Source organism: Podarcis erhardii (genome assembly GCF_964252035.2).
Source record: "Podarcis erhardii genome assembly, chromosome: 2".
Lineage (NCBI taxonomy): Eukaryota > Metazoa > Chordata > Lepidosauria > Squamata > Lacertidae > Podarcis > Podarcis erhardii.
The window spans coordinates 58,009,771-58,031,744 of record NC_138498.1 but is presented as its reverse complement, the minus strand read 5'-3'; the positions used below and the strand labels follow the sequence as shown (position 1 = coordinate 58,031,744).

Genomic DNA, 21,974 nt, shown 5'->3' with positions numbered 1-21,974 from the left:
CTGACAAACAAAGCACAATGCTGGATTCCTCCAGTACACTATCTCTTTTCATATACATATTATTGGAATGAACAGAACATTATTTTCTGTTACAGATAGGTAGCCGTGTTGGTCTGCCATAGTCAAAACAAAACAAATTCCTTCCAGTAGCACCTTAAAGACCAACTAAGTCAGTTCTTGGTATGAGCTTTCGTGTGCATGCACACGAAAGCTCATACCAAGAACTGACTTAGTTGGTCTTTAAGGTGCTACTGGAAGGAATTTGTATTATTTTCTGTGTTACTGGAATTAACAGAGCAGGCCTGTTGCACATGGGGGGGTGTGGAGACTCCATGGAACAGAAACCACCACATCCAAAGCCCTGTTGGATAGCAGGGTGGGACAGTTTTTTGTTCCATCAAGGGTGTGTGGCAGCACAAGTACCACCCTACTAGTGGGCCTCTCACCTTTACGCAGTATGTACACTGCTCAGAAAGCCCCTCCATGAGCCAAATGCTGGCTGAGGGACTGTGCCCTAAAGCAGCTCTCAATTCTTTTCATCAGTTTACAGTAAATTTCTCAATTCCTGTATAATTGCCACTTTTAGTATCTTATATTCATAGTGTCAAACTGCCTGTAAAAAAAGCTATAATCAAAATTAATATCCCAAAATTCATGTACAGGCTTTTAAACAGACTCTGGAAGGCCACATGTTTTTCAAAGAATTTTACAATGCTGCTGAATGGAAATGATTTTATGTGGTTTTACTTCAATTTTTAATGGTAAGTTACTGGCCGGTGAACTGTTTTAGACAGTTGTTTTAAGTGGCTGGCGTTACCGAAATGTGCCATTGTATTTTATGGCCAGTTTTGCTTCTTTGTGAAGGCTTTGCTTTAAAAGATGCCCTAGAAATATGTGAATAAATACAAGAAATGAAAATATTATCAGAAGTTCAAAGATTTATCCATCTGATAATATATTGTCTACTGACATTCTCTTATTCTTAGAAAGATAAGTAAACTTTTGTGACTTTCCAATGTCATGGTAACCAATCATTCATCCTCAGTATTTCTAGACTTCTTCAACTGTAAGCAATCTCAATTCTGGAACAATGAGTTCAAAAACATAAGGCTGAAACCCTGTGTTGTATCCCACATAGTTGCCCTGTTACTGTTAACACAAGGACTTCCTCTAGCACCATAGAACTTCCTTTCCTCTTCTCTCTCTCTCTCTTCCCAGTCCTCCAGAACAGATGGGCAGGTGTGCAAGGAAAGGAAAAAGTCCTTATGCTAACAGAATTACTTTGTTGGATAAAACCCTCTGAGCCTATTTGATTTCACTGGAACTCTCTGTCAAGTAACTGCGTTTAAGACTGCAGCCTAAAAACCTCACTTTCCAGAGCTTGTTACAATTTATAGCTTTTGTGGATCTTTTTTGTTGCAGCAAATGGAAGCGAACTTCACATCAGTAGTGTCCGATATGAAGACACAGGTGCCTATACTTGCATTGCTAAAAATGAAGTGGGGGTAGATGAAGATATTTCTTCTCTCTTCATTGAAGATTCAGCTAGAAAGACTCGTAGGTTTAACTTTTACACACACTTTCTAAGCTCTTTACTATATCTAAGGTTATGGTTTGAGTTTTAAAACTGCGGATTTAATTGAATGGTACCAAACTGGGTTTTGCCTGAGTAAAGATTCACATGATCAAGCTTAATTTCAAAGTAGCTGTCTGCTTCCCGTTTATCACCAACAGTAGTTAATTAATTACACAATTTTAAGGGACTTTGTGGTTTCATTCACTGTTGTTATTTAAAACTAACAAACTCTGGTTAAGAACTTCCACATTGTTCCTTAGTAGTCTGCTCTCATATATAATGAGTCTGAAGCAAAGACGTATTTGATCTTCACTCCTGAAATTCTGCATGGAACATGAGAAATTTAGTGATGGGTAGACCTTCTCTGTGGTTTGGAATTAAGCCTAACCCCACCCCCAATTAGTTCAGCAAACATCCGGCACAGTGTAACAGCAGCAAGAATGCATTGGCACCTAGAGGTTTTCCTGCAGACTCTGCCTCTTTTAGCTTGTCTGGAACACTTGCTGCCATATTCCCTCTTCTAGTAAATCATTCAAGGCTGGGGATTATGCAGATGGTTCCATCCAGGTCAGGAGCATTATAGGCTATGGATAAATCTCTAGACCCTGTTATGACATAATCTAGAACACACCAGGGATTAGAAACCTTCAAGCTTGCTGCTATTATCTTTATATCCCCATGATGTCCTCCATGAGATCATTGATGCTGGGGCAGCAAAATCCATACCTGTGGGGTCACAGTATTATCCAAGGCCACCATGCTCTGGCCTTATTCTGATGGCATCTGCTGGGCTATGTTATGGCGTAGAGTTTAGGGGTACTCTTTTGCTCCTGTTTTGGAGTTTAAAGTGCTCACAAATCAGACCCATACCACTAATGAAACCTCATGGAAATCTTGCTTATAAAATATCTGCAGGATGTCTCCTGATTTGAAGAAATATGTGCAATATGATACAAGGTTCAGCTTGCATAGCAGGGAAGAATGCAAGATTTTTCATTGACAGTCATAGAATTACATCCCTTGCCATTCTAATTAAAATTGCAGTCAATTTGTATCTCTCATTTTCTTGATGCCTAAAGCTAACAAGGCACTGCTGCAAAAGAAAAATATTTGAAGCTATCTGTCTATTGTTTTCAAAACGCAACACAAGATTGGTCTCACAATCCTTTGTAGCACCATGGCAACCATTGCATAGGACTGTGTACAGCCAGCTTTACACATTAATTTTCTAAGATACGCCAACAAGATATTGCATTTAAAAATTTAGTGCATGAATTTGACAAACATGCATTTTCAAATGGGCATATAATCACAAAACAACAACCCCTAGGCAACTGGGATTGACTACAGCTCCCTAACAAATGTGCCTTCAGTCACCAACGCACAATGGAAGATCAGCCCCAGGCATTTGTTCCACAAGTAAGAAATGTAAATAAATATTAGGTAAAAGAATAATAGTAATCTCCATGGTAAGGCTGTTTTTGCCAAGAGAAGGCTGTAAAAATAAATTAATTAAAAAATAAAACTTTGAACATCAAAATGCTCATTAATGAATATTAATGAAAAGAAAGTCTGCTTAGCATTATGATTTCTGTAATTATCTGTTAGAAAATGCATTGCATTTACAGCAAGCTTTCATGTGGTTACAGCTTCTGTGTGATTCTACAAGATAAAAGGCCATTATTGTGGAAAGAGGAGAACTGTCTCATGAAGAGACATGTTTTGTAATCTTTACTTAGGCAAAAATCAAAAATATTTAATTTAATGAGAACTTTCTCTCTATAAAAACTTTGATGTTTGCTGTGGGGGAGGGGCAATAGATGCTTCAACAGAAAAACTGAATTTGGTGAAGTTTATTTTGTCATATCTTTACTCAAGTGACATCATGTTTCTGAATTAATACTGTAAAGCTATCAGAGGAAAAACAGTTTTAAAAAACCAGAATGTTAAATTCCTTTAATTGCTGCAATGAAATTTTGACAATGTTTTTTTTTTTCTTTTTCTTGATCATTTTCTGGCTCTCCCATTTCTCTGATGCTGCAGTTGCAAACATACTGTGGCGAGAGGAAGGTACTGCAGTAAAATTGTCTTGTTGTAGTGATAATGTGCTTGTCTGCTTTAATAATTCCATAATGGACCATTCTCCACTGATTTGCCACTAACTTTAGCAATGTCAGCAGGTCTCAGCTTAGCACGCAGGCAAACCCAACAAATATCTGGTAGAATATTAGTGATGCAACTTTTCTAAAAGACTCTTAAGTTTCTATGATAAAGATTTTCTGAACAGGCACTCAGAAAGTTAACAACATTTGAAAACAGATTCTTAAGTATGTAATCATCAGCAGAAACACCAGAATGAAAGTCACAATTTACTATACTTTAAGTGGAATGTAAGTACTCTAATTTACACCAACAAATCCTGCTGTTCTTTGTTCATTTACATCACTTGAACAGATGTTTATTTTCTAGGCCACATATTTCAGCTCCATATTTTTTGCTAAATAAATATCAGGAAAGCTGTTGCTCTCCTTCCCTTCAACCATGTAGAACACTGCTTACTCCAGTGACAATTGTTTATTCAGCTTGATCAGATTTATAGTGAATCCTACACTTCTAGTCTCTGTGCAGGTTAAAATAATCCTTAAAACCTTAATGGATTTACTTATTGAGGTCTGATTCATATATCATCACAGCAGAGCAAGATGTGTTTTCCTTGGCCTTATCTCATGTCACCATGACGATATATTAAAAAGCTGGACCACATGATGGAGCCAATTGCCAAGTGTTCTTCCTACCCAACCAGGAAGGAAAGGTGATAGTTGCCACACCCCCATGATTCTAGCCTTCCAAGCATTACTGCAGCACTGTGGGACGATTCTGCAAAAAGACTCTCTTAAGTTCTCGCAGGAGCCCTAAGTATTGAGATATGTCTACAAGAAATTGTACAATGAATCGTCAGTATAAATATTTGCTGGGCAGTAGGAAATAATATAATTTTTCCAGAGTTTCACATCAAGTGAATACCTACCATATTAATTTGCATGTGCAAAAGCTGGTCAGGGACAGTTAAACAATTGGTTGTTTAACTTATTTTGGCATGTTGATCATGAGATGGCATGTCCTAGTGGTTCACTGATGGCATCTATCGCAGCTGAGATGAACTCAACGTTCCATGAATGGATGAAATAATTGGCCTGTGTTGACTCCGTCCAATTAAGCACCTTTAGTATCATAGGATCACCGGGTTATTTCTTCTTCCTAGAAAAAGCCTCTGCAATGCTGAAAGGGCACTGGAACACACCTTACATGAACATGATATCCTGCATCAATCAAATATTTCCTTGGAGTCAGAGAAGCAGGATTTAGCTCTACCATCAAAATACAGTTTTTTCCACAAAATACTAGAGTGGTTGTTTCTGATGTTCTAGGCTTGTGTGCCCATTCAAGAGAAGTGTGCCATAAATGGGGAAAAGGTAGTTTAACTGTAAGATCTGGTATAGAAAATTTCAAGCTATGAACTTTTGTGGACTTATATAGATTACGTAAATTAAATAAACTCTAAAAAGTTAGTAGCCTGATATTTTTAACTAGCATGCTTGGAACTGGCATATAGGAGGGACCGGGAGCTCTGTCCCTGCTCCAGAAACCTATGGCATTTCCATGCAAGGAATAGGGACCTTTCCTGCTTGGATTCTTTCCTTGGTCCTGAAGGGAAACTTCTTATCTTTAAGGGCTCTCTTCTTTAAAATGTGGTTACTTGGGGCAGGGTGTACATAGGCTTAGAAAGCTTGAGTAATGCAATGCTGGTTCTAATGAAGGCTAGAACATGGACTACTGCATTTTCCTCATGGAAAATTCATCAAGGCTATGATAATAAACCACTAATGCTTCAGCAACATGAAATTGAGTCATAGCATTACCATAAATATCTGCTTTAACGGCAGCGCAAATGAAAGCTGAAATGTGAACATGCATTTTATCAAACGATCATAAAGAACAGGGTGGTTAATGTGCATGAATCTGAATATAGGCACAGTTCACACTTACCATAAGTTAATGCATGATTGTTATCATTTGTTTTAAACTGTCCCAACTTTAAACATCTGCAGAAATGTGCACTCATTGCATCAAGGGCCAAATCCTGCTTTCTAATGTGTGTATTCAGTCCTCATGGAAATGAAGAGGAACTGTGTGCATGCGGCAAGAAAGGATTTTGGTCCACATTTGTTGAAAATGTCAGCCTAAGATATGCCTGAGGTATTTTAGTTCTTCAGCAGTGATGATAACGTAGGAATTTGCTAGCCGTGTGTTCAGAAAATGCATGATCCCTCACTGCAGCATCACATTTAAGGATCATTGATCCTAGATCCACTTTGATGCCTTAACTGGGGTATTTCTGTGGTATAATTCAAAGGCTAAACTTCATATATCAAATTCTCAGCACACCAAACGGATATAATAAAAGCTATATAATGTGCAAGTGTCATTGTGCTTTGACGCTATGGAATATACACCAGAGGACTCAATCTTGCAAATACTCATTTTCTATTGCATACTTGTTTGCAAGATCTGTGACTTCAGGAGCAGTTGTACTGAAAAGCATGATGAATTGCATCAATTTAACAGCAACAAAAAGCAAATATTGCATGGTTGTTACTTATTTTTTAAATAAGCAATATTTTCATTATTAAACTATCAGTGCACAATCTAGCCAAAGTTAGGCACTTCTAAATCGAGCCAATTTTAGTGAGAGTACTCACATAATGCTTAATTATTTCCCTTTAAATAAATGGAAATGGAAAATGGTTACACTTTGGCTGAATTGTGCACTTTGTAATTCCTTGATTTCCAATCTTGGAAGCGTTTAATGTCATCCAGTAACTTTTCAAGTCTGAACAGGGTACACAGTTTATTAGCTTAAAAACAACTATCATCCACCAAAGGTAACTTTTTTGACAAATTGAGCTTTCATTTTCTGTACAAAACAGTTTACAGAAGTAAAACTATGGAAGTTTGGCAGATAAGTACACTATCAACTTTATTTGGGATGACAGAAGCCATTACAATACCGTATCTGTAGAATATATATATACATGTGTAGTGAAAGGATTTCTGATGAGAGTGATTGAAAAGCATACTAGGTATTCATTACTGCATTTGCATGTAATGGAAAATGAAGTATACTAGCAATGTTTCAGGACATTTCTGATTAAGCAGAAATGTAGAATACAATTCTTTTACTAGAAACTCACTGACAGGCTATTTCCCCCCCTAAAGCTTCTGGAATGCCCCAGTTTTGATAGATGAGTGCTATTGCAATGCTAAAAGATTCCACATTTGTGAATTACAGTTTGCAAAATTTCAAAAATGTTTTTGCTTTGGTGGCTATAAGGATTTGCCCCCGCCCCCCAAATGTCTCTAGGCCACTGGGGAAAAAGTATTACCCTCGATAAGTCAGCAACACCCCTTATTCCAAATTGTGTGAAATGCATGGTTGCATTCCAGCATTTGAAACATTTACCTAGAAAGGGCAAAAGTATTAGTAAACTGCTTCTAATGCAAAGGAAAGAAACCTGCATATTAATTTGATTGCAAAACACATGATCCCAAGATACTGTCTTACATTTGTAACTGTTACCACCAAGGCAATACATTTTTGAGCTTATCTGTACCTCTTTCCTCACACCTTGAAGCCCTACTTGTGACATGAACTTTAATTTTGTGAATGCACCAAAAGCATCCAAATCTCTAGGGGTTTTTTGGTTTTGTTTTGTATAGTAATTTTTATTTTTGAGGTTTAGCCGACTTTTTTTGTTTTTAGACAGGAAATTATGACATGTTTTTCCCCTTGCTTTTTTGTTTTCTCTTCAAGGGCTCAGTGTGGGAAACATGTTCTATGTCTTTTCTGATGATGGAATCACAATAATTCAGCCAACTGACTGTGAGATCCAGAGACACATCAAACCAAATGAGAAAGTTTTCTCAAGTTATGTAAGTTTGGGGTAATTAATCTTGGTCTTGCATCAGGGATGTAAGAAGTCCTTGTTTTCCTTTCCACCCTGTATTCATCGCAGGCAGCACTGCTTTTCTGCTGCAGTTCAGCTTCTGTTAAAAACTACATTATTTATCTCACTGCCTGCTGTGGCAAAATTGTGAAATTTATATATTGTACATGTAAAGAGGAATTCAATGTTGTGCTATGTTGACCACACCATCAGCAAAAGCCTTTCAGCGTGCTGGGTGGAACAACCCCTTCATCTCCCCTATGTGCTAGGGGCTCTCTCAACCTGCTGAGGCAATTTTAGGACTGCAGAGGGAATGAGGGGGAGCCCCATCACAGAATTGGAAATCATTGCACAGGACTTCCACTGGTGGGACTTGTGAGGTGAATCCCTACCATAATTCATGTAATTACGCCAAATTTATAAAGTTTAGAACTGGAGTTTCACAGGCCTTCAGTTCCATACATTCATCTGAATAAACCACAATGTGAGGAGCACATTTTCCTAGCTACCCAAGTTCTATTGAACTGAAGGTTGAGAAATTTATCAAGAAACTCCTGTTGCTGAAACATATGGTTTACCTCAGGGTAGAGTCTACCTTAGCTAACTTGAGGCCCTGTATTGTGAACCACAAGTTCCATAACTCAAATATGGCTCTCCCAAATATTCAATGGCTATATTATTGTTTGAATATAGATTTCAGTCTGTGATGGCTTAAAACAGGCGTAGGCAAACTCGGCCCTCCAGATGTTTTGGAACTCCCATCATCCCTAGCTAGCAGGACCAGTGGTCAGGGTTGGTGGGAATTGTGGTCTCAAAACATCTGGAGAACTGAGTTTGCCTATGCCTGGCTTAAAATAAAGCTGGCTTTGCACCTCAGTTTAGCGCGTCCATTCTTCCCACAGCAAACTGGGGAACAAATTTCAACAACTTTGAAAAATTTGAAGATGTTTTGTGGAGCAGGGAGTTGTTCTTACTTTACTAATTTAATAGCTGAAGAATGAGGGCATCCTGCACTTAAAATCTTTTTTTAAAAAAATGCTCCATGTGCTCTTGCAGTGATGTGAGGCTCTCTGTGCACAGGCTTCCATTGCAACAGTGTTTCCTGGAACATGTGTGTGACTATATGACATTGTGTGGGCATTCCAAAGAGTCCTGCAATACGGGATCCTGTGTAGAGAGAATCTGGTGCCACTGCAAGCACACACATGGCCTTTATAAATGTTGAAATGCAAGAGAGACCCCCTCACATTTAATAAGGTAGAAATCCCAGCCAATGAAAATTCCACTGAAGCACTACCACCTCCACCTCCCTCTTTGGAGGTCTCTTCAACTTGGCCTCAGCCCCATCAAATGACCAAAAGACAGGTCCCCCAAAAGGTTTGCCAGAGAACTAGCTCAATACCACAGGTTAGATCTATTACTCTCAGCACAAGCCATACCTTCAAGGTCTCATTGTTTTACCTTCTATCGTTTTCCTCTGTGGTTGTATATAGCAGACTGCCTGGATCACAGCACTGAACCTAAACTTATTAAACCTGCTTTCATTATTTTATTTCAGGCAGAAATCTGTCCTAGAGTTGAAGGTGAAGCCATTCAGTCCTGCCTCTGGGCTTCCGCTGTCAATGTCAGAGACAAATATATTTATGTAACACAGCCAAAGTGGAATAGAATAATGATCCTTGATATCCAGACTCAGAAAGTCATTCAGGTAACTTCCCAGGGGCAACTGAATGCTTTTGGATGGGGGACAAAAAGGTTTCATACTGCCAAAAATTTGGCCTCTTCCCAAAGGAGGTTCTAGCTATTGACTTTGTTAGTAGATTTGTAAAAATACAAATCTGCAGCTGGGTTAGCAGCACGTTAGGAGTATGGTAATACCCCATGCTCGACATCCTGAGGTGGCTACTAGAAAGAGGATCGTTACTAATCATGTCGCTAATAGTTTGACAACAACATTTTGACACTATAATGCCTGTCAATTGAAATCCTTTGTTAACAACATAGGTTGTAATATGTAATGCTGATAACTATATATGTAGAGTATTGTCATATTCTGAGGCCGCAATCCTCTACACATGTACCTGAAAGTAAGGTCCCACTGAACACAGTGGAAACTTACTTATGAGAAAGCAAACACAGGATTGCAGTTTCTGTGAAGTTGTAATTCTATGCACTGAACTCTGTGACACTTTCAAATAAATATGCAACCCAGATACTAAAGTCAGTTTATGGCTGGCGTGTTAGGCCCTTGTCATGTCCACAACACCTTTTTCTTATTCAAAAGGCTGCCACAACATGGCCACATGGAATGGAAGCATGTGTAGATGAAGGGATTCACTGAGTGCTGTTCAGAAGACCTGCATAAGCCCTTGGTGGGTGTAGTGGTAGAGAGCCAGTGTGGTGTAGTGGTTAAGTGTGATAGACTCGTAATCTGGTGAACATGCAGCTGCTGGGTGACCTTGGGCTAGTCACACTTTTTTGAAGTCTCTCAGCCTTGTGGAGGAGGAAGGGAAAGGAGAATGTTAGCCGCTTTGAGACTCCTTTGGGTAGTGATAAAGTGGGATATCAAATCCAAACTCTTCTTCTTCTTCTTCTTGGTACTTCCAGGAGGCTGAGGAAGAGACTCAGTATCATTGCTGACATTTGTCTTTTGGTGTTGTCAGCCTCCTCTGGAAGACAGATGTGAGGGCCAGCTGTTTGTCATCTACCCCCCCCCCAAAAAAACTGCATTTATGCCAAGCTCCTTGGAGTGTAGCAAGACCAGTGCCACAAAATGCATTGTCAGTTATCTTTCATTTTTGCTTGTTGTTCTTGTTCTTAAATCTAGATCATTGTTGGTTTTTGTAATATTGAATCGGTTTGCCAAATTGTTGGTTTTTGCTATTTACTAACATGTTCTGTATTTTGTATTTCCTGTGTTCTCTGTTTTGAACATTTGCTGTAAGCCACTTTGGGCGCAGCTCATTGTGGAAAAGCAGCATTTAAGCAAAGCCAATCAATCAATCAATCAATCAATCAAGGAGTGGTTGGCAGGGGAGGGGTGGCACAATGCAGCTCATCTCCTGGCATCGATGTTGCTGCTGCTTACTGGGAGACAGATGGTGAGGCCGGTGGTGGAGGAAGGGGGTGCGGTGGGTGCAGGCTACCCCGGGTGTCATCACTGAAGGGGGGTGACGAAATGACAAAATCTAGTTTTTTTAAAAAATTGGGCTCACAAAACTTTATAGTTCAGTCAACAAACGCAACGAAAAGCAGCTGGCACTGAATGCCACACTGCAGGGGCCAGCGCTTACCACGGCGTCCGCAACATGCCCAATTCACACTTCTCTCCTGGGGGTGGGGTGGTGGCTTGAGCGCCTGCAGGCTTGGCGCTGCCGGAAACAGCAGCGTGAAGCTTGCGTCTGCCCACCTCCGCTCCCTCAGCTGCCCTACAGCGGAGGGAAAGGCTGCAGAAAGGCTCTACACAGCAAGCCCTGCCCCCCATGGGCAGCTCGCCCTGCCCCCGGGTGCAGGACACTTGTGCCGCACCAGGCACCCGAGCAGCTAGCTATGCTGCTGGGTGAGGCACTAGGGAAGTTGGCACTTTGTGGGTGGAGATCATTTAGTTCCCCGCCAGTGTCCCTGCTCAGTGCCAGACTCCCTACCATCTCACCGCTCTCCATTTCAGTAAGCAACAGTGTCGCCACTGCCAGTACTGCTCCTAAGAGCTATGTGGTTCAAACTACAGAGAAACAAAAGACAAAGGTACCATACTGGTGTGCCACACCATCTATGCTATACATCTGGGTGTAAATTGTGTATAGATGACAGGACTGGTGTGGAAGCAGCTATGGTAGGGCAGCAGCTGCTTTGCTGGCAACAACTTACAAAGCAGGTCTCAGTATGCCAGCGTATTAAACTGGGTGCATACAGTGACATGCAGTGGTTTGGTGTCTGATTTGGACATGAAATGCAAAATGTGCACAAAGGCTTTCTTAATAGCTTACAGACCCTAATCAAATGCATAACTTACATTCTTTTTCATAAGGAAGAGCTAATGCAACTGTTTTTTGTTTCTTTGAAGACCTTGGACACTGACCCTCTACCTGTAAAATTACATTATGATAAGTCACATGACCAAATTTGGGTACTTAGCTGGGGCGATATGAAGAAGTCTCATCCGGTTTTGCAGGTAAGCCTATTACAAATGCAACAGTTAATCACAATCTTCTTTTAGAGCCATTATTCTTATCAGCAGAAATTTAGGACTAACATTTCCTACCAGAAATCTTATTTAAATGTGAGCCTCAACTCTGCCTCCCTCCCTCATCCTTATCACTGTTTCTTTTGTTTCAAACACGCTGCAAATGCAAAGACCTGCACAAAGACAACTTTTGAATCCACTGTGTAGACTTTTTTATAGGTTAAGAACAGAGCTGATGGGAAAATTTATAAACCAGAAATGGGGGACGTGTGGCTTTCTAGATATTGTTGAACTCCAAGCCCCATTAACCCCACCCAGCATGGCCCATGGTCAAGGAGAATAGGAGTCCAAAAACTTCCATAGTTATGTCCAGCCAATGGAAAGGAGTAGCACTGCATAACTGGCCTGTTGGCTGAAACGTTGGTGAAACATACTTGGACAGTGAGAGGGCAGGGGTGGGGTAGCAGTGAGGTTTGGGTGTACCAGCAGAGCCAATCAGGTACTTTTGCTGGTATGTCCACATTGCCCCAAGGTCTCTGCTATCCTGCCCCACCCCCTCACCATCCTGGTGCACAGCAGCAATGCCACCCCTTCTCACCAGCCGCTCCTGTCTGGTTAGCCACAGGTTTCCTCTCCCCAGTGTAAACTAAATAATTCTTCATCTGCCAGTGTGAGAACTGAGGACCATTTTAATTTCATTATGTTTCATCTCAAGCAGTGTTCCTCACCGTTTCCAGATCCCTGATCTGATCTGAAACATGTAACTCATTTAAAAATAATAATAATAATAATAATTAATTAATTAATTAATTTTACAGATATCATTAATACCTATCTACTTGTTCTCTCCTTCTCCTTCTCTTTCATTTTCTCTCCTCTTTCCCAGTCCTCTTCCATGCTTCTCTTCTACCTTTTTTCTTTTCCAAACCACGTTTGTAGTGCCATAGCTACCATCCCAGCTCAGTTGTGAATTACAACACACCAATTAATTAAATACCTATATTCTAAAAACCTCATGGTTGTTAAATTGGTTTAAGAAGAGTAAATGTGTCTTCTGGTAGAAATGGAGCAAGCTTCATGAACTTGAATGCATTGCTATTTTGCTATGCTTATTCCTTGCCTCATGGGGACTTCTGGTAGGAACACTTTTCTCATTCCAGGTCTCTTCTCCATGGTCATAGTAATTTGAATAAGATAGAACAACATATACAAAAATGACAGTGGTTTCGGGAACAGAAGATCCTGCCTTAGTATAAAGGATTGAACTAGTTTACCTTCCAGCATTGTTATTTATGCTTCAGTAGGGCTATGATAATTAAATTACATGTTTAATTAGAATTCCAAAGATCATTAGTGAATGTAGGCCATAAACAGAGAAAACATTTGTAGGGGGAAATTATTTGATAGATGGCAGAGTTATAGTAACTGATGCAACAGACTAGATAAAAGATGGTGGTATAGTTGTTAATGATCCACAATGAACAACCACAATGAAGTGTGGGTCTTTGATGATGCATTCTGCCATAGATTCAGCACCAATTATTTTGGGGGAATGTGAGACTAGGAACTCATATCCAAAACACCCTTGCACCTATTAATGGATATCATGCTAGGCCAAGGGTTTCTCTGCTAATAGTAAAGGGACCCCTGACCGTTAGGTCCAGTCGCGAATTACTCTGGGGTTGCGGCACTCATCTCACTTTACTGGCCGAGGGAGCTGGCGTACAGCTTCCAGGTCATGTGGCCAGCAGGACTAAGCTGCTTCTGGCGAACCAGAGCAGCGCATGGAAACATTATTTCTGCATATAGTAGTTGCTGCCAATAGGCAACAGACAGAAGATGTGCAGTATTGTACAAATCAGTAGGGCATATAGATAGATAGAGTGCTATGTTAGGACTGGTGGCAAAGAGCTACCACACCCCAGCATGAAAACAGGCAGACCTTTAAAATGGTCGCTGTACAAATGGGGACTTTAGAGAGTGGTTCAGTTTGTAACTGACAAGTTGCTCAGTCTGAGGACCAGACCAAAGTCAGAAGCTTCATAGGATCAAGTGGAGTTCTATTGGCCACTTTTGTCACTTTTGATCCCTGCAGAAGCATTAGCTTCAGTGATGGTGCCAAAGGTCAGCAGATTGCTCATCTGCAAGCTGCCATGATGACACAATGAACAGGTCACTAGAGTCCCGTTGGGAAATTCCTCAATTGGAAACCCCTAACACCTGACGAGTTATTTCAAACACATATTAATGAAGAAGCCTCACTATCACAAAAGCACTAGAGGCATGGTGGAAACCTAATGTACCATACTCTACATGATTACATCAGAGCAGTTTCATCAAGAAATGACAGGTTTCTCAAAAGAGCCTGACAAAAATATTGCAGCAGATCTTTTAAGGCTCTGGCACTTTCTGTAATGAACTACTTAGCTGTAAATTCTGAAGATGTCCTGTTAACACAGAGAAACAGTCAACACGCCTAATGAACTGAACTTAGGCATCATATAAGCATTCTAAGGTTTGATTTTTATTTTTTTAAGTCTCATCTCATCTTCTCCTGGAGTCACAGGAGAAATAACAAAGTGAGCTTTTCATTATAGCAAAGAGCTTACATTCTTCTCAGAAATAACCTTTTCAAAAAAAAAAAAAAAAAGGAAATACTCTACCCCTTTCCATATATTCCCCCACTCCCTGGCACTGTGGATATCTTTTCAAAGAGATAATTAACTGCTGTGACTTTGCTGTCGGTCATTCAAGCCAGTGAATTAGCATGGTGCATTTAAGTGAGATTAATATATGTGAACCTGAAAACAATGTTTATAGCAGGCTGTGCAGAAAAATTATGGAAGCGTTAGAGCTGGGACATTCTTCCCGTGCCTGCATGATTGCATTGTCTTCTGCTATAAATGGCTTGAAAGCAGATGGAGAACTGTTCTCTTACCTTGCAAATGTCACATAATACACACAAATGCCATTTCATCCTTTATTTCCAGGAACCAGGAAACCCAGCATTTTGCCCTATGGGATGCTGCTGGATACATGGGGGTGGGGTCATCTGAATATAGGTCAGAAGTTAATAAGCTATGACCCTCCAGATATTTTGGACTCCAATTCCCACCAGCCCCAGCCAGCATAGCCCAATGGTCTGTGATGATGGGCATTGTAGTACAACAGCTTCTGGAGGGCCACATGTTACCCACCCCTGATTTAGGTAGTCTAGAGTTTATATTTCAGTGCCTCATCTATTGTTCTATTTCTGCTCAGCATTTTGGTTATTCCTTGTAGGTAATACCAGAAGCAAGTACAGGAGACAACCAGCATATCATTCGCACCCATTTGAACGGGATGGATGATTATTTTATTCCACATACAAACCTCATTATCAATCACATCAGGTAAGAGTCCTCTGGGCCCCAGTAGTTTGTACTTTTAATCTGATGAAATTATTATCAATCATGATAATTACTTGCTTTGCTTTCATGGCAATCGCTGAAAGCTCCACCACACTAGAAAATAAAACCATGAAGACATGCTCCAAATGGCTCCATGTTAGCTAAGAGACAAGAAACAGCACATGAAATAAGAAAGATGGGAAGTACACAGAGAAGCAATGGGGGTAATAATGGCCAGCATGATTATTAGGTGCCAGGCAAAAATGCCCTTTTTATTTTCCCCTGTGCTTTTAACTTTGGATATATTCCCTTCTCCCTGCTGTAACTGTATTTAGCAAAGCCTTTCTGTGTTTTTGCTAGGTTTGCTTTACTTCCTGTAAACCACAAATTTTGAATTGAATAGCAGTATGGAAAACTTTTCAATAAACAAAGTTCTGGGTTATGCAAAATTTCAGCAGCAACACTTTTCTCTGCCTAGCTGAGAGCCTTTGCAAAATGTTCTGCTGACATAGCTTTGTGACTCTGCAGCTTTTATGCAACCTGTTGGTTGTGCAGTGTCCAGATGCCAGGAATGCCTGTGGTTTGTCAAGCATCATCATGTTAGCCCAGTGCAATTCATTGTTATGTGTTTCAGTGCAGAAAAGCATTTCTTTCTTTATTTGATGATTTATTTGAAACATTTAACTGTTATTTAATTAAATAGCACATGTATTTACCTTTGTATTATACCAGTGGTCCTCATACACACAAATGGGTATTAGTAAGTATACCATGCTATAGGGACGCGGGTGGCGCTGTGGTCTAAACCACTGAGCCTCTTGGGCTTGCTGATTGGAAGGTCAGCGGTTCGAATCCCTGCGACGGGGTGAGCTCCTGTTGCTTGGTCCCAGCTCCTGCCAACCTAGCAGTTTGAAAGTATGTCAAAGTGCAAGTAGATAAATAGGTACTGCTCCGGTAGGAAGGTAAACGGCGTTTCCATGTGCTGCTCTGGTTTCAGTGTTCCATTGCGCCAGAGGTGGCTTAGTCATGCTGGCCACATGACCCAGAAAAACTGTCTGTGGACAAATGCTGGCTCCCTCTGCCTGTAAAGTGAGATGAGCGCTACAACCCCAGAGTCGTTCGCGACTGGACTTAGCTGTCAGGGGTCCTTTCCCTTTAAGTATACCTTGCTACTGGTTTGCTTTACTATATTTGCTGTGCAATCCTGTATATGTCTACTCAGAAGTAAGTTCCTTTCAGTTCAATAGGACTGTTCCCAAGTTAAATGTGTACAGAATCTAATGTTTTTGAAAGGTTTTGTTTAAAGTCTTCAAGTGGCTTAATTCAAAAAAGCTGCAGGTGTCACCTTATTACTCTCCAATCGCCTATCCATTTCATTTTCTCCGCCAGTATTCCATCCACCCCACACAGCATCTTTCTGATGGATGTAAGAGTATAGCAACTGAATGAAACACTAAATCCCAGGAGTGTTCATGTGTGATCATACACTATACAGGCTTACTCTTCAGGAGTAAATTGCCATGGCTGGACACTTCAGTGATGCTTTCAGCTAAAAAAAAAAATGTAGGGGGATATAAGCCTATTATATGGAGACAGCTGTGTTTTATAGGTGAAAACACAGGTCTGAAGTATGATTTTCACACAATGGAATACTGGCAATTCAGTTGTGTAACAATTGTTCCAAAGCATGACCTCAAGAAACATTATGTGCTAGTCTTTTAGGCAGATAAGCCACATGTGTGTGGAACACGGGTGAAATGGAGCAGATTTCTATTGTTTTCCCTTTGAGAATTACTCAAGGGCAAACATGGCTTAATATTTTCTTCCTCTCCTTTCCAACCTTACTCTCTTTTTAACTACTTTCCTATAAGGCATGATTGGGAAGTCTTAACACACTACTTTCAATAGGTGCAAGAGAATTCTATAACCTATGCAAAGAAAAACCCGCTACATAATATCAAGTACAGTAGTACCTTGTTGTGAGTCCGCCCCATTTAGCATCCATTTCGTGGAACATCTGCAGCAAACACGGAAGTACCAGAATGGGTTACTTCCAGGTTTGCTGCTCATGCTCGCGCAGAAGCAGTAGTAGAAGCACAAAACTGCGCAGAACGGCGCTTTGTCGAGCGCCCCTTTCATCGAGCATCTGGGGCTCCGGAACGGATCCTGGACTCAAAACAAGGTACCACTTTATGTCTATAGGACATTAACATTTTGTTTCCATGATTTTCTCATCTCCTTCATGGCTTGAAATATCACTTTTCTGTGCTATATATTCTTGAGGACTTAGGTTGGTGTTAATGTAATATATTTAGATTGTAGCTCCCTCATCAGGGGCAGGCCAGCAATAAAACAGCCAGTGTCAGTGAAGTTAACTATTTATTCAAAGAAACCAAAACAGCACAGGCCTAGTGATCACAACTCTTACCAGTAAGTCTTGCCCCAATGAAGCAGTTGAAGGTCCCTGTCTTCCCACTGCTCTCCAAGGCTCCTCTCCCACTTCCTTCTTTCATCTTGTCTCTTTTTGCTCCACCCTGTTCATTTCATTCTGCTCCATTGTATGATTCTTCTTCAACCAGGATCAGCTTTTGGGAGAAGCAGGTATCTGCAGGGAAGAGAAATCCAGAAAACCCCAGTGTGTCAGAATTGGATCCTCTTTCCTGGATCCAACCCTCTCTTTCTAGGGTACAGCACCTGTTAGCATGGGATTTTAGTTTTAATATGTCTCCTTGTCTTTAATATTATAGTAGTTAACATGAGTCATATGATAAGCTGGGAAACCCTGGTTTAAAATCTCAGCTTAGCCATGAACTTGCTCTGTGACCTTAAGCAACAAAATGTGTCTCTGTGTAACGGACTTACTCAATATTTCATTTCATTTGGCCTAAGTGCACAAAGCATTCCACAGATACTGTTTGGGTAAGTTGTTTCAGTAAGTGTTACAGCTAGCCTGGGAGATTTGGGTGAGCTCTGAAAACCTTTTCATTTCCAGAACATTAATTTCATAAGGTCACTTCTAATACTCTACTCCTTTATTTATTAGGTGTGTCCATTATCCATTTTGTTCTGTTATTGTCAATTAAATAATAAACATTTCAAATAAATACATACATATTGATGACAGCGTAATAGTGGCTTACCTCCTAGGGTTGCGTAAGACTTAACAAGACAACATTTCTGCTCTTGGGCCAAGTGACACAAAGAATTGTTATTCTCATAACATCTTGTGGCATCTGTTTGGTTATATATTGTTTGTCTTTTATTTCCCCCTTTCAGATTTGGTTTCATCTTTAACAAGTCTAAGTCTGTAGTTCACAAAATTGATCTGGAAACTGTGGCTCACATCAAGACGATCAGCTTCAAGAACTACAGCTGTTTGCCCCTAGCCATGGCCTATACACATCTGGGTGGCTACTTCTTCGTCCAGTGCAAAACAAACATGTCAGTACCAATAACTCCACAGCTTATAATTGACAGTGTTACAGATTCTGTTATTGGCCCCAACAGCGACATATCAGGTACTCCCTACATCTCCCCTGATGGACGCTATTTGGTCAGCGCAGATGAACAGAGCGGGAGGATCAGAGTCCAGGCAATAACAATCCAAGGGGAAATCAAGTTGATTTATGACTTACAAACCACCATGCACATATCCGATCTGACATTTCAGTCCTCTTTCACCGAAGGCAATCAGTATTATATATACGCTACTTCACATTTGCAAACAGATGTGCTTTTTGTAGAGTTGTCAACAGGGAAAATGGACGTATTGAAGAATTTAAAGGACCCTATCAAATCCAAAGACTGGCCCTGGAGTAACTACAACAGAATTATCCAAGACAGTGGATTATTTGGACAATACCTTATAACACCAGCAAAGGAGTCACTATTTATAATTAATGGGAGACAAAACACATTGCGCTGCGAGGTTTCGGGTATCAAGAGAGGCAACACAGTGGTTTGGGTTGGAGACGTATGAAAAGTCAAAAGGAACAGAACTGCCATAAAACAATGGACTGATTGGACCTTTAACTGCAAAAAATATATATATGCAGTAGCATTGTATATTTTTACACTGAGGGAAAAACTGTATAAGCTTCATGGTGCAACACTGGCCTACTTGCAAGGTTTATAATATAAGGTATGCTCTGCTAATAGGAATTGGTTACGCTGGGAATTTGTGTGGAAGTCGGACGTGACAGCTTGAGTTATGGAACATATACTAGGAAAAGGAATGATTTCTCAAAACTGAGATTGTATAAGCCACATTCCTTGGTGATTCTGTACAACAACACTTTTGCGTTGAAAGGCTGATGACTTCTTAAGTTCCATCAGTATTCATTCTATTGGTCCAACATAACATTGCCTGTAGTGTGTGCCGTGTGGCATGAAGTCATGCCTGTAGCTTAGACATTTTCACATGGATGGGCACACTGGAGAACTTTAGGCGTTTATGTACTTTGTTGAAAATGCAATCTCAGTCAAAAAGTCCTTTTTTAAGCTTTTTTTAAAAATTGAAAATGTTATTTATATAATTGTTCAGTATGAGAAATATTATCAAGTCAGGCAATTTAAATATTCAAACAGGTAAAGAAAAACCCACTCACCTTTAAAAATAATCAGACTAAGAAGGTAAGTTGAAATATCTGGTCAATATTTTCATTTATGTTGCTTCGAAATGCAGATGGGGTGGCAATACCCCTACGTGCCCTCCAATAGCTGCAGGCCTCCACGGAAGACATCACCCTTAACATCAAAGGAAAGAGGTAAGAGGTTAGAATTAAGGATTGAGGGGAGAGTGTGAGAGCATATTGTCACTGAAAGTAGTATTTAGAATGCAAAGAGATAGGAGAGAAACATACATTGTTTCTTTACGGGGAAACATAATTCAGGAAGGCTAACCCAACACCTTTCTGAGTCCAAACATGATGGAATTCTGTACTGTCAGGTATATTTCTCTGTCTCACAGGAAGCACCTAAAATTGATATGGGCGGGGAATGTCTTCAGTCCTAAGGAGGACATTTTTCAATTTTGTACGAGGTGTTTCTAAATAAAAGAGGTGGGGCAGATTTGAAAGCTAGAAAACACATGGGCAAATATGCAAATATCTTCTATGTAATCAGGAAAGAAAGCTTTATCTGTTTTTATTTTTAAGCAGCAGCCATCATTAAGTGTGCAAGATGAACTGCTATTTCAGCAGGCAGGAAAATAAGCAGTGTTGTTCCCAGTGCAGAAACGTTTCCAGAAATAATTTCTTCTCCTTCATTAAAAATTTACCATTACTCGAAGTAATTGGGTTCTTCATGAAAACAATAGCTATGTCTTGAAACGTACCCTTTCCAGTAGCCTATTTTTGTGCAGAAAACTTTTAGCTTTTATATAAATCAGGCACTTAATTTACATCTGTCATCCAAGAGCCTGCAAAAAAGGATTTTTTTTAAAAAAATGCTGCTGCTGTTCATTTTCTTCTCCCATTCATGGTGTTCTCATTTATAGTCAATTATCATTCAGTTATGCTGCTTTTCCCCCCAGTCTAAAACCAATTAAAATATATCCAACAATGCAATTGCAGACACTGAGAACTGTAAGCAGATTTGCCATAAAGAGATGTAAAATATATGTATCTTGCTAACATTGGACACTGCAACTAATCATAGTTGGAAAACAGAGAAGATGGTTACAAATGCAATTGGATATATAATACCCAATCCCAGTGTAGTCCAAGCAATCAGAAGTGAAAATATGAAACTTTATCCAATGATTTTTAAAAGGTATTTTCAAGTTGATTTAAAAAACAACTTTTTGCAACAGCAATGTTTGTTGCATCATCATACTTGTGGAGGGGGGTGTCACAGAAAAACGAAAAGAGATCAGAGTTTGGCATGAGTTTGTTGGCTGGGATTATAAAGGCATTACTGAATACATATGGTGATCTTTAGAGTACTAGTTCTCCATTTTAATATGGAGGCTGGGATTCAAATAATGCATGAGAGGCTTGTAGGGTAGCCCAGGCATAGGCAAACTCCGGCCCTCCAGATGTTTGGGACTACAATTCCCATCATCCCTAGCTAACAGGACCAGTGGTCAGGGATGATGGGAATTGTAGTCCCAAACAGCTGGAGGGCCAGAGTTTGCCCATGCCTAGGTTAGCCTCCTCCCCTCCACTACAGCATTCCTAGTAGCCACACACCCAACCAGCAACACATATGGTGTACCTAAGGACTAGGCGGGAGCCTCTGCACCCAATTACATACAATCATAGAGGTCCCCCATGCGAATGGAGATCCTGGATCAATCAGGTTTGTCTTTCTAATGGGGACCTTTGTGCATATGTTGATATACACATAGAGCCCCTTCTCACATGTGCTGAATAGGTGGATGGCAGAACAGCATGGATACTAGGAGCAAGGGAAGTGAAGGGCAGGATCATACATTCCTCATTTGGGGCATCATCTGAACCCCACTGTGGCTACAATTAACATGAATTAGGATTAATCTGACATTAGGCTTTTGAACTATAAACATTTCTACTTGGTTATTCCTTTCCCAAGTGATTTCCAAGTCTATGCCTACTACCAGACATTTTAATCAAGACTGCGTCTGCTCTACACGTGAGGACCATTTAGTGCTCATGAATTTCCCTCAGGTACCTTGGATACTGTAGATGTATGTGGGAATGCTAGGGATTGCTAACCAAGAATTCTCAGTGGCCTCATGAATCTTTGGCTCTTAGCTTTAAGCTAGTACAGCTTAACAATCAACCAAGGTCTGTAGGTTAAGTGAAATCATTCTGGTTGCTTTGAATGCTGAAGAACGAGAT

The 21,974-nt window shown here is 40.2% G+C and overlaps 1 protein-coding gene across 3 annotated transcripts in view; it reads left to right on the top strand.

Annotated features, from left to right (window-relative positions):
* The window catches only part of FSTL4 (follistatin like 4), a 360,182-nt gene extending 339,168 nt beyond the window's left edge, over window positions 1-21,014 (top strand). For 2 of the 3 annotated variants that reach the window (XM_081850327.1, XM_081850325.1), the window contains 7 exons: window positions 1,423-1,557; window positions 3,620-3,646; window positions 7,449-7,567; window positions 9,140-9,289; window positions 11,645-11,752; window positions 15,047-15,156; window positions 18,430-21,014. In XM_081850327.1, the coding sequence (XP_081706453.1) occupies window positions 1,423-1,557; window positions 3,620-3,646; window positions 7,449-7,567; window positions 9,140-9,289; window positions 11,645-11,752; window positions 15,047-15,156; window positions 18,430-19,132 (1,352 nt within the window). In that variant the 3' untranslated portion in view covers window positions 19,133-21,014. The remainder of the gene's footprint in view (window positions 1-1,422; window positions 1,558-3,619; window positions 3,647-7,448; window positions 7,568-9,139; window positions 9,290-11,644; window positions 11,753-15,046; window positions 15,157-18,429) is intronic. The other variant, XM_081850326.1, reaches the window with a different exon arrangement.
* Window positions 21,015-21,974: the final 960 nt, after the last annotated feature.